The sequence below is a fragment of the Pleurodeles waltl genome, chromosome 6, assembly GCF_031143425.1.
Source record: "Pleurodeles waltl isolate 20211129_DDA chromosome 6, aPleWal1.hap1.20221129, whole genome shotgun sequence".
Classification (NCBI taxonomy): domain Eukaryota; kingdom Metazoa; phylum Chordata; class Amphibia; order Caudata; family Salamandridae; genus Pleurodeles; species Pleurodeles waltl.
The window spans coordinates 1,505,612,293-1,505,630,799 of NC_090445.1; the positions used below are offsets into that span (position 1 = coordinate 1,505,612,293).

General features: G+C 41.7%; 1 protein-coding gene and 1 long non-coding RNA gene across 3 annotated transcripts in view; one reads left to right on the plus strand and one right to left on the minus strand.

Moving 5' to 3' along the window:
• The window catches only part of MORN1 (MORN repeat containing 1), a 980,804-nt gene extending 971,036 nt beyond the window's left edge, over positions 1-9,768 (plus strand). For both annotated transcript variants that reach the window (XM_069240989.1, XM_069240990.1), the window contains exon 14: positions 9,425-9,768. In XM_069240989.1, the coding sequence (XP_069097090.1) occupies positions 9,425-9,573 (149 nt within the window). In that variant the 3' untranslated portion in view covers positions 9,574-9,768. The remainder of the gene's footprint in view (positions 1-9,424) is intronic.
• A 254-nt stretch (positions 9,769-10,022) lies between these two features.
• LOC138302154 (uncharacterized) overlaps positions 10,023-18,507 on the minus strand; it is a 32,174-nt gene continuing 23,689 nt past the window's right edge. Inside the window, exon 2 of the long non-coding RNA XR_011205311.1 lies at positions 10,023-10,426. This is a non-coding gene — a long non-coding RNA (uncharacterized lncRNA). The remainder of the gene's footprint in view (positions 10,427-18,507) is intronic.

The following is an 18,507-nucleotide window of genomic DNA, read 5'->3' on the forward strand; positions in this document are numbered from 1 at the left end:
GAGTCTACTGTGCTGAGAAACCGAGGGAGGAAAAACAGCACAAGAGACAAGCCTTCTTGCCAGGGTGCCTGCTTGCCTGAAAGAAATGTTAATGTGCGCAACTGGTTAATCTGTAAATGTCAAGGGTTCTTGAAAGCCAGTATTGGCTTTAATTGATGGATTCACTTGACACTTACTGATGACACTCATGTATTATTTTTGAGTGTTATTGTAAGGGAGCTGCCAGCTAAGCTGTGAAGTGTGTGCTTTTTAAAGACAGTTATTAAAAAAATTGCATTATGTACAGTCCGCAAAAAATCTATATTTTGGAAACACTTTTTTAATCTTAAGGCTTTTTGCACATTTTGTAGCAGCCAATCTTATACTGCGTGCAATGCAAATTTTGAATAATGACTTAAATGTTCACTATACTTTCTGTCAAAAACGGGAGCTTGTAGCACTAAACATACGTAAGTCACTATTCTCCACTGAACCAATCAGAATTGAATTCTGTTTCTCTCTGTTGCAGTGCATTAACCATTAGAGTACAGTAAAATCATAGCTAAAGTACATTATTACATTCAGTTCCCCACCAACTGTCATTCGATATACTGGACAAGCTAAGTTCATGCAACACATCTATTTTCTCATAATTGTTTAATTCCCTACAGTGCACTAACTTATAGAGGTTTCATAATGTACGATAGTGCAGTTCCCACTTATTAACATTACTTGCATTTAATTTTCATCTAAGCTGTGCGTTATTTTATATGTAGTTATCTGAAAGTGAAAGACTGAAAAAAGTTACAGAATGTTTTGTTTTTTTAGCCACGCCTTTGACCATGCCCCCACGCTCACTCACCCTGCCCCCGTTGCGGGCAGAACCAGAGTTCCCATTCTCTTTTTTATGCACTTCGATCACTGCATAGGGGAAAGATATAGGATGAGAAAGATTGGAAAAAGCCTTGCGCTGGAGAAGTTGGAACCTGCATGAATGAGATAAAGCGTCAGGGAGCGTCTGATTGAAGAGCCATGAAGTCTATTCAAGATTACTCAGACACTGTATTCAGTGCACCAACATTTAAAAGAGCCCACTGCAGGTTTCTGAGCAGAGCTTGAGGCACCATCACTCATTCTATTACATAATAAGCACTGCAACCCAAGTAATTTGTAGGTGTTTCTCCATTTCAGTTTTTTAGGGCATGTCTACTGCACTCCATTGCACTGTAGGAGGGAACAACGTAACCACAAACTAACTTCAGACTAACATTACACTTCAATAAAACAGGCTCAATAAATGGATAAAACATATAGGTTATAAAACCAATGTACCAGCCTTTTCCTGACTACAAAGAGAGTCTCCTCTGTTCCTATAGATGAAGGGAGACCGTTTCATAAATTGGCAGATTCCTCGGATAAAGAACTGTCACCACAGGCATATTCTGGTGTTCAGCAACAGTAGCAGGAACTGTTTGGCAGATTGTAGTGTTCTACTGGTGATGTATACCATTGAAAGGAATTGGACCAAAATTATGGGGTTTGAATATTAACTGCTTTACATACAATCGTCATTGACTGAAATATTATGACTGTGAACCGCAAGCCAATGCAAAGATCACAGCCACCATGAGTTGTGGTCTTGCCTGTTCAAGTCGAACACCAGCCTGGCATTACATTTTGCCTTCGCTGTAGACTTTTGATTGGGACCAGCAGATAGATTGCTTTCAAACTTGATTGGATGAAGGCATTGTCGAATGTGAAATCATGATTCCATAAAAATAAGTAGTTTCCTTAATATGTTGTCATAGAAAAACTAAAACGTTTGGACCTTGAGTTCCTGTTTCTGCAACAGTAGATCAGAATCCATCTAAATACACCCCACTGCACAGCATGTTGAAGTTGTGCCATCATGTAGTATTGTTTTTGGCATGGTGGCCCCACACCTCCATTCTCGTATGGTTGTTTCAGTTTTCCAAGAGTCACCATATTTCTGTTGTTGCCCCATACCAACCTAATAAGGATTGGTTGTATCTGATTTCATAGAAAATGATTTCATGGGATACTATAACTGTGAAACTATTTAACCAACTCTGTTTAATGGAAATTTGCAGGATGAATGGATTTCGTTGAAACAAATTAATAGAATGTCTTTTTTTTCGAATTTGGCTTTGCTTGCCTGTTTTTAGGTGTAAATGCAATGTTTTACAGTTTTTGCGTTCAGAAATATTTTTGTCGGAGGTATTTATTTCAGTGCTTTGCTTCAAGGGACATTCCATCAGATTTATATCTTTAACATTCAAAAAATTACTTTGTATGATTCTAATTCGCTAACTCCTCACCACACCTAAACACAATTCATACCTGATCCCCTCACAGCCCCTAAACACCATTCATCCCTGCCCCATACAAAATCCTCACCACACCTAAACTACATCCACCCCAAACCTCCAAACTCCAATCATGCCTGACCCCTAAACTCTACCCATCCCTGAACACTACCTATCCCTAAACCCTAAAACACCTCACTACTGCCAAAATTCCATTCAAGCCATTCACGAATTCTAAAACCTAATATCTATGCCTAAGTCCCACCCATCCCTAAACTCCTCACTGCCCCTACATTCCACCCATTCCTGAATCTTTAAACTCTTTCTGGCCATAAACACTGCCCATCTCCAATTTCTTATCCCCTCATTGCCCCTAAACGCTACCTATACATAAACCTTATAAGCGCTCAATATTCCTACAGTGAACTCACCCCGAAACCCTAAAAACCCCTCCCAACCCCTAGACTTCACTCATCTGTGAACCCTAAAAACACGCCACCACTCAAAACTCCAACCATTCAAGATTCCTGAACCCTAAAAACCTCTTTCTGTGATGGAACTCCAACCATCCCTGACACCTAAAACCCCATCACCCCTAAACATAACCAACACATGAACCCAAAAACCCTCCCTACCCCTAAACTCTATACAGTGTTAATGTGATTTTGAACTTTTCCTTAACATTGTGTTTCGGTTAATTTTCGTTTTTTTTCTATTTGCTAAATTTTGCCTTTCCTAAAAAACTTTTTCTATGATTTGGTTACCTCCTATGAGGTTTCTCTGCTTTTGTTTTTCTGTTAATTCACAAATATAACTGAGGATTTTATCTAAATCCCTAAACAGCTCACTTTCAGGGACACTTGGGATACCCACAAAGAAATAAACAGCTGTTTCCCATATGGCCTCTTTTCCAGCTGCTGTTACTGGACCATTGATCTTACTTTGTTGTCTTGTAACCCAGTATACATTTAGGTGAGTGGTATATTAACCCCTTAGCTGCTGGGCCGTATTCCCACCTTCCCCCCAGTGCTGAGCCCTTTTTTGGCTATTTGGGGTAATTCGCGCTTAGGACTTTATAACTTTTTGTCCACATAAGCTACCCACGCCAAATTTGCGTCCTTTTTTACCAACATCCTAGGGATTCTAATGGTACCCAGAGTTTGTGGTTTCCCCTGGAGGAGACCAAGAAATTAGCCAAAATACAGTGAAAATGTAGTTTTTTCCAATAAAATTGGGAAAAAGGACTGCCGAAGAAGGCATGTGGTTTTTTTCCCTGGAAATGGCATGAACAAAGGGTTTCTGGTGCTAAAATCACCATATTCCCATCTTTCAGGAACGGGCAGATTTGAATCAGAAAACCACATTTTTCAACACAGATTTGGCATTTTACTGAGACATACCCCATTTTTACTATTTTTGGTGCTTTCAGCCTCCTTCCAGTTAGTGACAGGAATGGGTGTGAAACCAATGCTGGATCCCGGAAAGCTAAACATTTCAGAAAACTAGACAAAATTCTGAATTCAGCAACAGGTCATTTGTGTAGATCCTACAAGGTTTTCCTACAGAAAATAATAGCTGAAATAAAAAAATATTGAAATTGAGCTGAAAACAACAGCCATTTTTCTTTATGTTTTACTCTGTAACTTTTTCCTGCGACGTCAGATTTTTTAAAGCAAGATACCGTTATGTCTGCTGGACTCTTTTGGTTGCGGGGATATAAAGGGCTTGTAGGTTCATCAAGAACCCTAGGTACCCAGAGCCAATAAATGAGCTGCACCCTGCAGTTGGTTTTCATTCTATACTGGGTATACAGCAATTTATTTGCTGAAATATGAAGAGTGAAAAATAGGTATCAAGAAAACCTTTGCATTTCTAGAATGGGCTCAAGATAAGGTTTTGAGGAACAGTGGTTATTTGCACATCTCTGAATTCCGGGGTGCCCATACTAGCATGTGAATTGCAGGGCATTTCTCAAATAGACGTCTTTTTTACACACTCTCTTATATTTGGAAGGGAAAAATGTAGAGAAAGATAAGGGGCAATAACACTTGTTTTGCTATTCTATGTTCCCCCAAGTCTCCCGATAAAAATGATACCTCACTTGTGTGGGTAGGCCTAGTGCCCGCGACAGGAAATGCCCCAAAACACAACGTGGACACATCCCATTTTTTGACAGAAAACAGAGCTGTTTTTTGCAAAGTGCCTACCTGTAGATTTTGGCCTCTAGCTCAGCCGGCACCTAGGGAAACCTACCAACCCTGTGCATTTTTGAAAACTAGAGACCTAGGGGAATCCAAGATGGGGTGACTTGTTGGGCTCTGACCAGGTTCTGTTACCCAGAATCCTTTGCAAACCTCAAAATGTGGCTAAAAAAACACGTTTTCCTCACATTTCGGTGACAGAAAGTTCTGGAATCTGAGAGGAGCCACAAATTTCCTTCCACCCAGCGTTCCCCCAAGTCTCCCGATAAAAATGATACCTCACTTGTGTGGGTAGGCCTAGCGCCCGCGACAGGAAATGCCCCAAAACACAACGTGGACACATTCCATTTTTTGACAGAAAACAGAGCTGTTTTTTGCAAAGTGCCTACCTGTAGATTTTGGCCTGTAGCTCAGCCGGCACCTACGGAAACCTACCAAACCTGTGCATTTTTTAAAACTAGAGACCTAGGGGAATCGAACATGGGGTGACTTGTGGGGCTCTGACCAGGTTCTGTTACCCAGAATCCTTTGCAAACCTCTAAATATGGCTAAAAAAACATGTTTTCCTCATATTTCGGTGACAGAAAGTTCTGGAATCTGAGAGGAGCCACAAATTTTCTTCCTCCCATCGTTCCCCCAAGTCTTCCGATACAAATGATACCTCACTTGTGTGGGTAGGCCTAGCGCCCGCCACAGGAAATGCCCCAAAACACAACGTGGACACATCACATTTTTTGATAGAAAACAGAGCTGTTTTTTGCTAAGTGCCTACCTGTGGATTTTGGCCTCTAGCTCAGCCGACACCTGGGGAAACCTAGCAAACCAGCGCATTTTTGAAAACTAGAAACCCAGGGGAATCCAAGATGGGGTGACTTGTGGGGCTCTGACCAGGTTCTGTTACCCAGAATCCTTTGCAAACATCAAAATTTGGCCAAAAAATCATTTTTCCTCTCATTTCGGTGACAGAAAGTTCTGGAATCTGAGAGGAGGCACAAATTTCCTTCCACCCAGCATTCCCCCTAGTCTCCAGATAAAAATGGTACCTCACTTGTGTGGGTAGGCCTGGTACCTGCGACAGGAATAGATCACACAACGGTCAATGTTGGTCCTTACATGAGGCAGCTGTTGACCCTGGGGTGATCCATTCCTGACACAGGCACTAGGTGTAGGCACTCAAGTGGGGTAGTGTTTTTATCAGGACAGGTGAGGAATCACTGGGTGGTAGGAATTTTGTGGATCCCAGCATATTCCTGTAGTTTGTGTGACAGAAATGGGAGAAAAATAGAGTTTTTATTCAACATTTCAGCTTTGCAGGGTTTTCTGGGTAAGAAAACTTTGGGGAATCCACACACGTCACACCTCTGTGGACTCCCCTGAATGTCTAGTTTCCAGAAATGTTTGGGTTTAGTGTGTTTCTCTATAGGGCCGCCGAACCCAGGCCCAAAAACACAGGTGCCTGCCTTACAAAACCAGTTTGTTTTGCGATCGATAATTTTGATGTCTCCACAATATGATTTGGGCGGTGGAATTTGGGGCTGATCTAAATTTTTTTTTTTTTTTTTTTTTTTTTTTTTTCTCTCTCTCTCTCTCTCTCTCTCTCAGCCCCCAGGGAAACCACACACATATTGACAAATGTGATATATATATATATATATATAGATCTATCTCTCTATATATATCTATAGATATATATATATATATAGATATGGATGTATATATATATATATATAGATCTTCTTTTTTTTTTTTTTTTTTTTTTTGTATTGTTTCCTTGGGGGCCCCCAGGGAAACCCTGCAACAACTAAAAAAAATATTGCCCCCACAGGGGGTCGCGCTGCCCACGGGCGACCCCCCCTCCATTTTTAAAAAAAATATATAATTTAGCCCCTGGGGGGGGGGGGGAGGGTTCGATTGCGCCCCCCCAGGGGGAACCTACCTTTTAAAACGTGGGGAAGGCCGTTTGTGGCCGTTTGTGGCCGTTTTCCCCATCGGAGCAGGCGCGCTGACGTCACAAAGGAGCGGGTGGGGGGCAGGGGGAGACACGGAAGAGCTTCCGTGTCTCCTAGGGATCAAAAAAATAAAAAATAAATCCTCGGGTGCGACGCACCGGAGGATTTAACCCCCTCCCTGGTGTCGGCCACTGGTCGTGACCTGGCCGACGCCCGCACTTAAGCGGTTAATATACTTAAATATTAGAATGAACACTTTACCCATTGCACCTTCAACAATTATACTATAGTCCTTAAGTCCACCCATCATGCAGAGGCAACATTTGTTCTGATTTAATTAGTCCCCTGTTAATATCCTAAATCTTTCACCTATTTCCACAATGCTGTCAGCTAGGTAAGCTTGCATATAACCCTCATGCAATAGTAATTATTTGGCTGCATCTCTCTAAAGTTTAGGTCTGAGCCAGGATGCTGTGTAGTAAAATCATGTAGGACATGGACGGTGAATGTGTTCAGTCTGAGCCACGATTTTATATAGTGTTTTTGCATCAAAAATGATTGGTGAACGTGTTGAGTCTTTGTGAGTGTCATGTTGTGAGAATATTATGACCTGGCAGGATAAAAGTCCTCCTGAGTCCACAGCCAAGTTACTGGACATAACTTCCTGGTCCAGACACTGGACAGGAAGTGAGAAAAGGAGCAGAGCATTCCATGGCAGGATAGAACAGGGAGCCCATGTATTGTGGCAAGCCCCCAGTATGTAAAGGTTCAATGTTTGAAAGAGGAAATATTCAATAAAGACTAATATAGAGACTCACTTGTGTCTGTGTTTGCCTGCATTGAATACATAAAAGCTGGTTATGAACAGAAGATAAATTCATGAGTGCTGTGAAGCCTGTCTCTGAACAGTAGCTGGTGAGAGACCCAGCTTTGTCTGATAAGCTGTTGCAGAGGGATGAGCTCTCTCCATCCTTGAGACACGAGGTACACCAGCACAGAGCTGAGGTGTGTTGTACCTGACTAAAATGGGAAGTCTGTGATTTGCCTGCAAGAGGGTCATACATTTTAATGAGCTCAGAACTCAGCAATCATATCTGTGAACAAGATAGCCCAGCAGTGCATGGAAAAATGGAGCTTGGGCGCAGAGCCAGGCTGGAGTGCACCAAGCTCTGAGAGGTAACGTGTTAAGCTCCTCCTCCATTAGAGAATGTGGGAGAGAAAGGGTGAGGGAAAGGATGGTGCCTCGAATGTAGGCTCAGCAAAGTGGCATTCACACCAGATTTTAACACTTGTAGATAGCAGACTGTCCTTGAAAACTTTGGTGACTGTTGGGCTTTGGCCTGGGAAGAAACAGGGATAGCCAGTGTGCATAGCTACTAATCAGAGAAGCCAAGGCGAGTCAGCATGCAGCCTGTGGGTGCCTCCAAGTGAAGCTATCAAGTGGGAGAGCTGGTGCTCGGAGTTGGGAACAAGTTCCCTCCAGCAGCAAAGGAAGCTAGCCACTAACATCGGTATAGCACTGCAACTCCAGACATTGCCAAGTAATTTCAAAAACGCAAGTCCCGCATGAGGCTTAGAAAAGAAGGTGTAGCCCTTTGGGAAGTCGGGTAGCCTTGCAGAAATAAATAGGGCGGCCATTTTGATAGTAAGCAGGCACTCCATTTAAAATAACCAGTTGCCATTGGAAACTCATTATTACCAGTTTCCGGAATCTCTGGATCTGATGAATCTTTGTAGGAGTTCCGATGGGGAAGGGAAATATTGTGTCCCCCTTCTAGAAGAAGGGGGATGTTGTGTCAGAGATTTGTGATTTTTCTTTAATTCAGACAGGAGATTCCCTGTTGTGTGGACATTAGGATCTTGCAGGGCAGAGTCCTCCCAGATCCACAGTCAAGATGCTAGACACCACTTTCTGGTCCAGGTACTAGGCAGGAAGTGAAGAGAGAAGCAGAGCATTCCAGGGCAGGATAGTGCAGAGACCACATAAGTGGAGACAAAGTCCCCATAGGTAGAGGAACAATGTATGAAAGAGGGAATATTCAATAAAGTAAATTGACTCACTTGTGTCTGTGTGGTCCTTTTTTCCCCACACACGACACAACAATACAGTCAGCACTTGTAATTGGAGATGTGTTAGGAAAAGCTTTGTTTAAAAGAACGGGCTAGAATCAGATGGTAGCTGCCTAAGATACTTTGGTAACATCCATCTTTCTCTTGTCTAGACATGTGAGGTTTTTAATGTGTGACATTGATGGGGATAAAAAGAGGTGACTTATGTTTGCTGATAAGATGCAGAATGCCACCCACGATTTCAAGGATGATTGTCTGCGTGCCTCAGTGTGAATGGAAGGGTGATTTGCATCTGCACAGTTGGATTCTGTTCCCGGTGGAGTTGGAGTTGTTTGTTGGGTATTTTACTAGGAGAAATTCCATGTTTGATCCGAACCAGTAGTTGTACAGGATAAATGGGTTTAATATTAAACTTGTAAATCGTTCTTCTTCTGATAGGAATGTTGGATTCTGAAATGCTAAATTGGGCTTGGTTTCATTTGAACACGTCTTTGGAATGCAGAATTTTGTGGGTGAGTGTAGTTATTATAGGATGCTCTATTTTGGGCTCAGTCCTGCTGAGAAGTGTGGTTAGTGTCCTAGGAAAGCTCTGGAGCTGTGTCGAGAAATGTCAGTCCTGTCCATTGCAAGGTCTGGATTACTGATAAGTGCCAGCACTCCCCTGTTGAAATTATTAAAGCCCAGCTGAGCTGAGCTAGTACTCTCATGTGTGCGGAAAGTAGTACTGGCTGAGTTAGTGTTGATGTTGCTAGCAAGGCCATCCCCGTTCATTTAACAGACAGCTGGCGACGCCTTATAACATGTGCTTTAGCGTCTGGACAAGAAAATGAAGTGCTATAAAAATGCAATTACAATCCAGGGCACATTCACTCCCGTTTTCTCTGCTTCTTTCTTTCAGGTGAATACGTCGTCATGGTTCATGAGGTGACGACACCACCTTTTCTGGGTCAGACGCTGCCCCCTGCGTTCAAGCTACTGAGGATTTTAGCAGCTCGAATGAAAAGTAAAAGTAGCTCACGAGAGACAGTGAAAGTGCCCAGCATGTGACGAGAAGGCCGCTACATGTGCAACAGACCAGCGGTCACGAACTTCAAAGTCTGAAAAATCAAATCTCCTCATGTCTTCATTAAATCATTGCAGGGCCTCTTAATCTGACAAAATGGACCATTTATGCTTAGAAGAAAAGTCACCCATGCTGTTTCGTACTTTTGTTATATTTCTAAATAAAAACGAGTGAAGTCACGTGGTATTCAGGTGTTGTTTTTAATTTAGTGCCTTTACAGCTCTTTCGTTGAGCTGTCTCTCTACATTAGATTTGCAGGACTAACTTGTGTGATGTTCTTCTGGACAACAAAGACATACCTCTCATCCGTTTGAGCCTTCAAGGAGGGTACAATATGGAGACTTTGAACGGTGAAGCCATTACAATTAATGTAGATTTTCCTAGTAATTTATGACGGAAAGTCTTAATTTTATTAAAGACACGGAGGCGAATATTATGCGTTCTTTTCTTACTTTAATTCAAACAGCAGCAGTCAAGAAACTACAACTCCCAGAAGGGTTAGCTAATGTCTAACCAATGGGAGCAAAACAATAACCAGAACTGGACCAATAGGAAGGGGCCATAAACCATAGAGAGTACCCTTGACTGCAAGCAGCCCTCTTTTCTTGAACGAGCAAGTCAAATAGAGTCATGGAACAAAGGATAAATAAGTCCAACAATTGCCAGAGATAGAGAAATGGAACACAAGTCTTGAACCACAGCGATGAGCCGAGAGGGCGATGGTTGAGGAAGCTGATCCTGGACAGGTTGCGATGACGCCTCCAGAAGTCTCTTCTTGAGGATGGAACCGATTGAGCTAGCGGCGTTACCCGGAAGCTGGAGGCAGTGCTGGAGTCGCTGGGAGGGAAGAAAAAGTACATATTAATAGAAGTACTGTGGTGGGATAATATTCGCCTCCGTGTCTTTAATAAAATTAAGACTTTCCGTCATAAATTACTAGGAAAATCTACATTTTATGACAAGACCGGAGGCTCTATTATGCGCGTTTAAAGCTGGTCAATAACTAAGGAAGAAGCAGTTCTAACAGGTTTACAATAGAAGGTTTTGAAAACACTATCATTTGACCAGTCTGCCGACCTGAGAATGTCCTCTAAAGTGGACCCAATGGCGAAAGCTTTTGAGGCCATAGCTCCCCTGGAGGAATGTGCTCCAAAAACGGAAATATCTATTCCCGCTAGGGACATAATCAATTTAATCCAGCGGGCCAAAGTTGCCGAAGTCACTGGATTGTGGGGTTTTCGAAAAGAGATCAATAATTGATTGGAAGAGGACGTTCTCAGGTTAACGGTTCTTTTTTCATATTCTTTTAAACAAAGACCTACACATAACTTTGGCTTGTCCGGAAAGAAAGGATAGAAAACGGAATGTAAGTTAGTTTTGGTGCGTTTGGAAATGTGAAATAGGACCCCTGAAGGTAAGAATTGCCGGGCAGAGACATCTAGGGACCTAACGTCCGAAGTTCTTTTTATCGAAATTAAGCATAGCAACATGGTAAGCTTAGCAGAGAGCATTTTAAGAGAAAGGCTTGGGTTATCTGGCCAGGAGAGGAAAAGATTTAAAACTAGGGAGACGTCCCAGATATATGAATACTTCGCAGAAGGGGGTTTGGAGAGCTTGACTCCTTTCAGGAGACGACAGATTAAAGGGTGTGACCCAATAGGGTTGCCGTCAATATTTGACTGGTTCATGGAAATAGCCAATCTGTAAAGATTTATTGTGCGGTATGACTTACCTAAGCCCGCCTGTGCGGCTAGGAAATTAATAATAAGACTTAGATCCGCTGAAAAGGGATTGGAACACTTTCCCAGACACCAGCTTCACCAAAGAGCCCAAGCTGATTTATAGGCTCGTCTAGTGCCAGGTGCCCATGCGTTACTGATGAACTCTGAAGCGTTTGCCGAAATAGTGTGGGTCTGTTGGGTAGACCGGAAATGAGCCAGGCTGAGAGTGTTAAAGATTGGTCGAGAATCAGATTGTGAGGGCGATCGAACGGATCTAGAATGAGGGATGGAAATGTCGGGAGTAGAATAGGAAAATCCACTGTCAGCTCGAGTAGGGGAGGGAACCAAACCTGAGATTGCCAAAAGGGGGTTAGCAGGACGAGGGATGCCTTCTGGCGTCTGACCTGGTTCAGAACTCTGTTGATCAGGATAAAAGGAGGGAAGGCATAGTTGAGGGAACCGGACCAATCTTGTAGGAAAGCGTCTGTAGCCAAAGCCAGTGGATCTGGGCGCCAGCTGAAAAAATGGGGAAGCTGAGTGTTGAGTCTGGACGCAAAGAGGTCTATTTGGAAAGGACCCCATTTCCTTTCTATCTGATGAAAGACGGACTGATGTAATTTCCAGTCGCTGGAGTCTGTGAGGTGGCGAGAATGCCAGTCTGCATTGGAGTTCAATGATCCCGGTAGATATTCTGCTAGGAGGGAAATTTTGTGGGACAGGCAAAAATCCCAGAGACTCTTGGCTAGAAGGGCTAGCGGTCTGGACCTGGTGCCCCCTAAACGGTTGATGTAACGCACCGCTGATATATTGTCCATGCGGAGCAGAATGGAGCATCGTGCTCTGTTTTTTTGTGAAACTTTTGATCGCAAAGGAGCCTGCAAGAAGCTCTAAACAATTTATGTGCAATCTGGACTCCTCTGTGGACCATATACCGCCAGTCGATATCGAACCACAGCGGGCGCCCCAACCCGTGAGACTTGCATCTGATTCTAACACAAGATCGGGCACAGAGGGGAAGATGGATCTGCCGTTCCAAGCCTCTAAATGGGATATCCACCATTGGATTTCCATCTGGGATTCTTGATCCAAGGAGACGAGGTCGGAATAAGCCAGCCCTCGACGAAGATGAAGGATTTTGAGGCGTTGGAGGGCGCAGTAGTGAAGGGGTCCTGGAAAGATGGCCTGGATAGAGGACGAGAGAAGACCGACGACCCTGGCGAGGGCCCTGAGAGAAATAGAATCTACAATGTACTACATTGTCCGTTAATATACTTGCTGGAAATCCTCCCCTTATAAACACCTCCTCTAGAAACTCAATTACAAATGTGGTGTTAATCTTTTGAAGTACTTTCATTTCTATCCATCTAGAAAACATGTCCTCTAAAACTATTATATATCTGCACACAGCATTGCTCCATATAATGGGACCCATGATATCCAAAGCTATTTTTGGACATCCCAATAAAGACATGGGTGGATTTAACTTTTTTTGAGCTTTTTCACTAGTTTCACAATCCACTCAGTTATGTACATACCTTTCAATGTCTACATCAACTTTAGGCCACAAATACAACATTTTTATTCCTTTTTTAGTACCGGTGATGCCACAATGTCCAACACATCCAATGGCTATCAATCTTTGCCTAAAACCATATGGAGGGATAGTTTTGCCACCCCTACACACAAAAACCTCTTTCACACTCAATTAATCTCTTACTTCTCAATATACTTTCAATTCCTCTTCTATTTTTGTTTTTCCATACTTCTCTCATCCATTCACAATCTTATTTCTGACTTCTTTCAGAACTTTATCTTTATCGTACTCGTTCATCCATTTGTCTTTTTCTATAACTTTTTCCATTCCTTCTGTGAAAATTCCCACCACGTACCACTTGTTTCATGGATCTTTGTCTAATTCTTTCAGGCGTATAGACATTCTACTTACGAAATCTGCCATAACAGTTTTAATCCCTGGTACATATTGCACCTCGTATAAGAAGTCCTGTTTCTTCGACGACATTCTTGCAGTTCTCTAGACAATCCATTAGGTGTCAGTAGTTTTGTAAGCGGTTTATGATCAGATCTCAAAATGCATTTTCTACTGCAAATAAATTTACTGAAATGCTCTAGCACCCACACACACACACACCAGGGTTTCTCTTTCTTCTCTGTAGGTGATAATGACCTAAAAACAAATGCAATAACGTACTCTTTTCTCTCTTTGTTATTTTGCGTTAATACACTACCAAGTCCGTTACTAATTGCATCTGTGGTAACAACTGATTGTGCTTCTGGATCAAAACCTTGCAATATTGGAGCAACCACAATTGCCTTTTTTATATCCCGAAATGCTTTTTGACAGTTATCATTCCGCACAAACTTAGCTTTATTCTTTAATAATAACCTCATGTAATGAATTTTGTGTGAGAACTTTTCTACACATTTTGAATAAAATTTGACTAAACCTAAAAAAGATCTTAATTAATCCTTAGACTTAGGTGAAGGTGCATTTACAATAGCTTCAACTGATTTTCTTTTAGGTTTTATTCCCTCTTGATTGATTTCATGAACCAAGTACGTGACATCCTTCTGACCAAACCTGCATTTACCACTTTCTACTGTTAAACCCCTTTTTTCCAAGATGCATAAAACCTGTCTCAATACCTCATCATGTTTTTTTATTCTTACCCATCACTAAAATGTCATCCTGAAAGAAAGTAACGTCAGGTATATGTCTGAAAAGTTGTGTCATTAATCTTTGAAATACAGCTGCCGCCAATCCAAATGGCATGTGCTTGAATTGGTAACATCCGAATGGTGTACAAAATGTTGTAAGGTGTCTACTACTTCGCTCTAGTTCTACTTGATGGCACGCTGCGGACAAGTCTAATGTGGAAAACCACTTAGCTTGTCTTGTCAATGAAAACATTTCACCTATCCTACGCAGTGGAAACTGGACCACAATAATGTTGTTAAACCCTCTTAAGTCCACACACAAGCGTACTTTCCCATTAGATTTTTGTGCTACTACCATAGGTGAAATCCACTCAGACGCCTCTTTAGGGTCAATTATTTGTAACTTAAGTAATTTCTCCAATTCATTTGTCATTCCTCTCTTACGATGAAAGGAATATTAATTGCCTTATGAATTTTGGGTGTGGCAACCTCCTTCAGTCAGATTTGATGAGTAAACCCTATAAGTCTACCAATGTTTTCTTCAAAAACCTTAGGAAATTCTTGCAAGTATCTTCTTCCTCACATGCAACTAAAACCTGTTCCATACTATTGGGGTCTAATATTACATTCAACTTCTTTTGGTCTTTCCAACCTAGAAGCGAAGGTCCATCTTTGGCCACATATAGTTTACCTATTTCCTGTCCATTTTAAAAGTTAAAAACAAATTGCCTGAATCCTACCACATCTATCCTGTCCCCTGTGTAACTTTCGGGAGCGATATCTGGAGGTTCTAAGTGTTCCCCTAAATTGTTTGAGAACAACTTGTGCCAGACATTAAAAAAAATAATGATGTATTGAGACCCAGAGTCTGCAGCTACTTGTAAAGATACTCCTACAAAGGATACCCAACAGAGTGGTTTGTTACTACCGCCTTCACCTGCTATGTTCAACAACACTTTATCACATATTTTGTATTTCACCTTTTCCTCTACTTCCTCACTGTCTCCTGAGAACTCCTCCTCATCACTCTCACGCTCACACACACAACTTCCTTGCTACTTTTCTTTTTCAAATTTTTTTTGAAAACTGTATTATAAAGTCCTATAATACCACATTCTACACATTTTGCAGCTTTCGCTGGACACCTTTTGAATCTTGCTGAATGTAATGTGCTACCACACCAATAAAATGTGCCGTTAAAAGTTTTAACTTGTTCAGTGTGTCCCCCCTTTTTTTCCCTTTCTAACATCAACATAATGTCTCTCAGTTTCTTTGCTTTCCATCTGAAACTTTATTCAATACTCCTATCCCTTTTTTTCTTGTGCTAATGTGGCCTTAGCCCAACGTTCTGACAAATTTGCTTTCTTAACCATTGCAACAATATCCTTGAGATTGGCCTCCTTCCACCCACAACCTTTCCTGGATGTATTTGTTTTTAGTATACATAACGATTTGATCACGCACTAGTTCATCATGCGAGTTACCAAATCTACATGTGCTCGCTAATTTGTTTAAAGCAGAAACATAGTCCTCAATGTTTTTATGCCTTTCCTGTTTACTCTGGAAAAACCCATGATAAATTACTGCAATGCATACCGTAATCTTCACACACGTCTATGTTCCTTTGTAACTTCCTTAATTCAAATCAAGGGCATATGCAGCATAAGATTACCGCAGCCAAGCACCAGTACTTAATGATCCTCTGAATTCTATACACTTTCCTTACATACTAAGAACCTCGCTACATTCCAAATTGAACATGCAGTGTTCTACTATAAAGTTCTAATACTTACTCATCACTACAGTGATTTATTGTGTATGCATTCTTGTCTCCCTCTCTGCCACTTTATACTTCCTTCAGTGTGTTATGCTTCTTATTCTCATTCTATATTCCATGTTCTGTATTTCTTCAAATTAGATATATGTTCTACTTCCAGGGGGCATTTGTTCTCATAAGGTCAGTTGTCCCTGATCTTTCAGACCTCCTGGACGCCTTCTGGTCATGGTCTTCTGTACCTGAAATAAAATACTCCATTTGAACTTTACAACGCCTGAAGCCTCCTACCTTCTACACTGGTCCACAAATTATGCACCAAACCTTTGACCAAGAGACTGGATATCCTTTATTGTTGTGTATTTTCATGTCATCGCATCCTCCATTCATAAACTCAATAAAGAGGCCATCAAGTGGCCGATTTATTTCTTCTCCTGCGCTAGTGATGTTTTCATGGGGCAATACAAATATTTTTCTTTAATAATATGTCTGTTTTGTATCACACTATTGTGCTACTTTCTAGCCACTCCAAAGCATTGCACAAAGGTGTTAATGATCAAAGGAATTTTTACAGAAGGTCTAGTTACAAGTGCTCTGTTGGTCTCTGATTGTGCACTGGACATATTTCAGTTATCATTATCTTTGGTTAGACTTTAGAGGTTTCCACAATTGTGGTCTTCCTATTTTCACAGGATCCATTTTCTGTTTGTGTCATTTGTGAAGTGGCGCAGTTGAACCTGGTCGTAGAACTCTAATTAGAGTTGTATGATATGGCATGACATTAGAGGGTAAGGATCCCATGAGGTAAAGAAAACAAATACATTCAAAATATTGTTTTCTTTCTCCCGAGCTGTTATCTTAACACCCCATTACCCCAGCTCAAAACTGTACAATGGTAGTGTCGAAATTTGCATCCCATAGGCCTCCACTGTCTTCCTTTCAAAGCATGAATGGATCTAGTGCTTTATAGATGGAGAAGTGAGGCTTTTAGAAGTTGTGCCAATGTAAGCAAATTCAGTTAAGATACGGTTTGTCTTGATCTACTGCTAAAACCTTTCTAGGAGATAAATAATCTTGAATTAAGTTTGCGCTAAATTTAGAGCAACATATTTAAGGCAGCCATTCAATGTGTCGGTCTAAGCATGTAAACCCTGCGGGGAAGTCGATCTTAAAACAGCATCATCAGTGAAAAGCAGGTTCAGTACAGGGTAACAAATGATTTTGAGGGCTGTCCTTTCCACAATACAAAATGTAAGATTTGGCATCTGAGTGGGAGCCATGATGCATCCCTGCCTAACCCAGTGATATATTTCAAAATGGTGTTCCTGACTTAGTTGGCCTAAATCTCACATGAGGAAACATGCTTTTTTCACTGCAATAAATACGTTAAAGACTGTGATTAATAACTTGAGGCATGTTCTAAAATAGGTTTTTCTCCACCTTATCAAAGATACATTTCTGGCTGTTAAACATCACACTCTGAAACCTTGCATAGGTGTCAAAGGGACATTATTCCTCACAAGCCAAGACTTGAGTTCACCATTCTGCCTAGTATTTGACATTGGATATCAATGAGGATAATTAAGTGATTTTAAGCTGCAGGGTTTGGGTGTTTTATGTGGATGGCTGTGGGGCCTTGCTGTGGAATACACTCGCAAAACTGTCTTGGGTACAGTCACGCTTGTTTGAACAGACTTACGTTAAAGCCTGGGTAGCTATGGCTTTCAAGCAGCAAGGCTTGCACAAAGAAACCTAGTATAAAGAATTCAACAGTACCAACCAACAGACTAAGAATGCAACACAAGAAAGAGACATAACAACAATTTATAAAAAATAGAGTATATTTTAATTAATTTTTAGAGTCCTTGATCATTAACATCCGAGGGTTCCAGAGATATGGATTTTTAAATCATTTAATACTTGTCTTATTCAACGCAAACAAGCTTTTGTCAACAAAAGTTTGGAATTTTTGTTTTTAAAATTTGAAAGAATTTGTTTGGCAATAGCGGCCTGACTTAGGTGACCAAGTCCGACAGGGCAGAGGTGTAGGGGGCCAGTAAGGATACTTTGAACAGTTATTTGGCCACCAGAGCCTTTTCGAGTTCAGTTGCACCCTTTAGGAAACACAGCCGTAGATGACAATGGAGTGCTTCTGATGCTGGGGATGCGGGATTAAAAGATTCTCAAAGATGCTCCTGGTGTTGTGTGAGAGATGGGGACATCTGACCCTTGGAGTCACTTCACTAGCCCAAAATGCGTTAGGTGCAGTGCTTCTGACGGTTCACCTCTTTGTGCAGTTTCAAGGGCAGCAGGACAGTCACTCTTTGGTCCTTTCTCCAAATCCAATGTGTACTGTGTTCCAGGGTGCCATGGATGCTATTTGTATCCCAGGAAAGTGCCCCAAGGGAACAACATGGTCACTAGACAATGGGCCAGCAGGTCACCTCCTCTTTAGTGTCAAAATTCCGGTGATATGTGGCTTTTGACAATTAGAGTGCAATATTCTTGCCACTCTCAAGATGTCGGGACCTTCTCTTGAAACTGAGGAGCTTGGTATCCTACCCCAGAGGAGTGGATATCTAAGAGCTACAAACCCATGAGAAAGCAGGTTTAGGGATGGGTTTCTCCTCTCTGGCCCCATCTCCAGATAGTCTACTTGAACAAAAGGCATCCTACTGTTATCACCATTTGCCCTTCAATGGCAACTTCCTCTTTGAAGCTCGCCTTCTGGGCTAACATCTCAGGTG